The 3,858-nt window shown below is 36.8% G+C and overlaps 1 protein-coding gene across 3 annotated transcripts in view; it reads left to right on the top strand.

The window, feature by feature from the left end:
- The first annotated feature begins 400 nt into the window (after nt 1–400).
- Nucleotides 401–3,858, top strand: part of LOC102592867 (inactive protein kinase SELMODRAFT_444075) — a 5,965-nt gene continuing 2,507 nt past the window's right edge. The window contains exons 1-6 of one of the 3 annotated variants that reach the window (XM_006342936.2): nt 401–670; nt 912–1,058; nt 1,669–1,961; nt 2,360–2,514; nt 2,612–2,706; nt 2,801–3,822. In XM_006342936.2, the coding sequence (XP_006342998.1) occupies nt 1,781–1,961; nt 2,360–2,514; nt 2,612–2,706; nt 2,801–3,822 (1,453 nt within the window). In that variant the 5' untranslated portion in view covers nt 401–670; nt 912–1,058; nt 1,669–1,780. Of the gene's footprint in view, nt 671–911; nt 1,059–1,109; nt 1,962–2,359; nt 2,515–2,611; nt 2,707–2,800; nt 3,823–3,858 lie in introns of those variants that run through there. The other 2 variants (XM_006342938.2, XM_006342939.2) reach the window with 2 other exon arrangements.

The following is a 3,858-nucleotide window of genomic DNA, read 5'->3' as shown; positions in this document are numbered from 1 at the left end:
TTTTTTTAATTGACTAAACACGAGAAAAATTGAAAAATATTTTTTCGATTAATTAACGATCACATCCTATGTTAAAGTTAGCAAAAACATCCAACAATTCAAAACGTGAATATGTATCATTAAAATTATATCCATGTGCATTTAACTAATTTTCTAATACATCTCTGAATTCAATGTTATCGCTTGTATTAAAAAAAATTGTTTTTATTACTTCTAAAAACAATTGGAAGAAAGGTCAAAGTCGATATTTTCGTCAAAAAAGAAGGGTATTTACGTGAACAAACAAAATCTCTGACTCGAATTGAATTGATTGTGTTTGACACAGTAAAAAAATAAATCTGCAAATAGACTTTATCAAGAAAGAGGAAACAACAAAGCAGAAAGAAAGAGAAAAATATATATACAATTAGCTGTCTTCTTCACCTGATCATTTTTTTCATATCTATATTTCTGTGTAAACATTTCTATAACAATGTCTAAAACCAACTGTTAGACAAAAAAAATAATAAAAAATCTCTGTAGCTGCACAAATATACATTTTTCACTGATATTGGAAAAACACAAACTCATCATTCATTCAGCAGAAATTATTGATTTTGATGAGTTGTTGTAAGTTGTGGGTCAACTTTGAAAAACCCCATTTCAAGTTTTTTTGATTCATCTCTTTCAGGTAATGATTTTCTTCAAAATAGAATTTTTAAGAATGTTGGTTTTTTTTAGCTGTTTTTGATGTTGAAAGCAGAGGAAAAACAAGAAGATAGTGATAGAGATGTATGTATACATTACATACAGCTATAACCCATCACATTGTATAGTTAACATCATTACTTTGCCCGGAAAAACCCGAGTTTTCTGTTAATCATTTGTTACTGTACATCTTTTTTTTATGGGTTGATATTGGAATTTTGCAGGTGGAGGAGGGAGATTCGTTCTATAATCTGAGTGCTTTTTGGGTTTTGGTTGTGGAGATTTGGAGGGGCTTGAGGTGTCACTATTATTATCGATACATCAGCTACAGGTCACTGAAAACTCAACTCTTGTGTCAATTCAACGATTTGGTTAGTCGCCTTTTAGCTTTTTGGACATTTGGTGTTTTGCATATTGTGATGTGAAGTAGCAGAGGAAACTGTTCTTATCTTATTATGGGGGTTTCTGAATTACACTGTTTTAATTGGATTCCAACATTCCATTTCGGAGATAAAAAGGAACATAATGGGGTCGCCGATTCATTCTCTCTCTCACCTGAAGCATTTTTAGCTCCAATTTTTGACTCTTGTGATCTGAAAGCAAACTAAAAAAGAACACCTTATGTGGTAGCCCTTTTTGACTGTGGTGTTTGTGGGACAATATCACTGTCAAATGCATTTTATGTTTGCAGAAATCATGTGCCCCATACTGTTCATTCTTTTTTATAGCATATGATAGATTCCTTATATTTTTCTCTCCAGTTCTTTTTCTTGGAAAAGAACAGAATGAAAAAGGAAAGTAGGTTGATTCTTGAGAAATTCAGTAGAGTTATAGGGTTAAAAGGGGGTCTTATCAGTTGTCATTAGGTGGTCACTGTGATAGAATAGCAGCCATTTAGGCTTATATGCTTGAGAATCACATCTTTTTTGTGGGTCAGTCAGTACAATAATGCATATATTGTTTTCTTCTTGTTTGGAGCAGACATGATTTACTTGTGGGTTCTCAGAATCTAGTAAAGAGAAATGGTCTAGCATGTTGATTTGAGTTGAAAGTTGTTAAGGCAAATAGGAAAGGAAGACATTGTTGTGTTCTGATGAGTCGTGAGATGAAGAAAGGGAAACAGGATATGAGTTCTGATGCCGCAGAGAAAGTGATGGTGGCTGTTAAGGCATCAAAGGAAATACCCAAAACAGCTCTTGTATGGTCTTTGACTCATGTTGTTCAGCCTGGTGATTGCATTACACTACTCGTGGTTGTGCCTTCACAGAGTTCCGGTAATTTCTGTGGATTTTCTTTTTCCATTTATGATGTCCTAAAACTGAACATTTAGTTTAGCTAGAATTCTCTAGCCGCATACTTCTGTAATAGTTAATTGCATCTTTGATTAATAGTCTGTTATCAGTGAGAAATTCTTGCTTCTTGTTTTCTCTGCTCCGCTATTGAGATCGTAAAGTTTAGGACTTGTTCTTGCAGCTGCGAATTTCTTTGTGTGCTATTGAATCCTAATTTGTTCATTGATGCTGATTTGTCTTCATGTTTTCTCAGCATTGCTTTCTGAAGGGATCTTTTATTTACTAATTCTTCCATGTTTTTATATATATGCCTCGTGTGCTTTCACAAAAAAGGGTCTAGTGAAAATTGCTTTTTCTAAGAATTACACAATCATTTCTAGGTAGGAAGTTATGGGGTTTCCCTAGGTTTGCTGGAGATTGTGCCAGTGGCCACTGGAAGTTACACTCTGGAAATAGTTCGGAGCACAAGTCCGACATAACAGATTATTGCTCCCAGATGATCCTTCAGCTTCATGATGTTTATGATCCCAACAAGGCAAGCATACAAATTCTTGGTCATCTCCACTGTTGTGACATTGTTATAAACATTGACGTCAACATTTGGTTTTTCTTGTACTCTTATTTTCCTCCAGATAAATGTCAAGATTAAAATTGTTTCTGGTACACCGCATGGAGCTGTGGCTGCTGAGGCGAAGAAGTCTCAGGCAAATTGGGTTGTCTTGGACAAGTAATTTATATAATTCTTCAGAGCCTGATGTCTTGTTAAAGTGATTTTATATTTTCAAGCTCTATTAAACTTCGCTTCCTATGTGTTTTTACAGGCATCTCAAACATGAGAAGAAACGCTGCATGGAAGAGTTGCAGTGCAATATTGTAATCATGAAGCGATCTCAACCAAAAGTTCTCCGTTTAAATTTAGTAGGCTCACCTAAAAAGGAACCTGATGTCATGGGCACATTATCTTCAGATCAAACTCAAATATGTGGAAAAGAATCAAACAAGAAGGATTCATTGGATTCTTCTCGAGGTCCACTTGTAACTCCATCCAGTAGTCCAGAGATGTTCAGTACGACTGAAGCTGGTACTTCATCAGTTTCAAGCTCTGACCCTGGAACTTCGCCATTTTTTGTCGCTGAAGTAAATAGGGATCTGAAGAAAGCAAATTTATTAGCTGCCAAGGAAGATGTAGATGAATCGAGTTCAGAGAGTGAGAGTGAGAATTTATCCGCATCATCAAGTTTAAGGTTCCAACCATGGATTGTGGACATAATCAATTCACATTCTGAACTCTCGCAAATCAAAGGAAAGAGCTCACTGAGAACTCATGACAGGCCACAAGATTCCACAAATAAGACATTTCTGCGGAAGTTTAGTAAGCTTGACGAGGAAAGTGATTTTGGATCCCCGAGTTATAGAGCTGATTTGGAGTACAGTGGGAATGTGAGAGAAGCAGTTTCTCTGTCTAGAAGTGCACCTCTTGGCCCTCCTCCCTTGTGCTCACTTTGTCAACACAAGGCACCTGTATTTGGTAAACCGCCCAGGTGGTTTACTTATGCTGAGCTGGAGCTTGCAACTGGAGGATTTTCGCAAGCAAATTTTTTGGCTGAGGGAGGATATGGATCTGTTCATAGAGGAGTCCTTCCAGATGGTCAAGTTGTTGCTGTGAAGCAACACAAATTGGCAAGTTCTCAAGGGGATCAAGAGTTTTGCTCGGAAGTTGAAGTTCTCAGCTGCGCACAGCACCGAAATGTTGTAATGCTGATAGGATTCTGTATTGAGGACAGCAGAAGACTACTAGTATACGAATATATATGCAACGGATCGTTGGATTCTCATCTATATGGTATGTGATACTCCCCCCCCCCCCCCTCTTCCCCTT

Source organism: Solanum tuberosum, unplaced genomic scaffold (genome assembly GCF_000226075.1).
Source record: "Solanum tuberosum cultivar DM 1-3 516 R44 unplaced genomic scaffold, SolTub_3.0 scf00040, whole genome shotgun sequence".
Classification (NCBI taxonomy): Eukaryota; Viridiplantae; Streptophyta; class Magnoliopsida; order Solanales; family Solanaceae; genus Solanum; species Solanum tuberosum.
The sequence above is the reverse complement of the archived record's forward strand: the minus strand, read 5'-3'. Positions and strand labels throughout refer to the sequence as shown.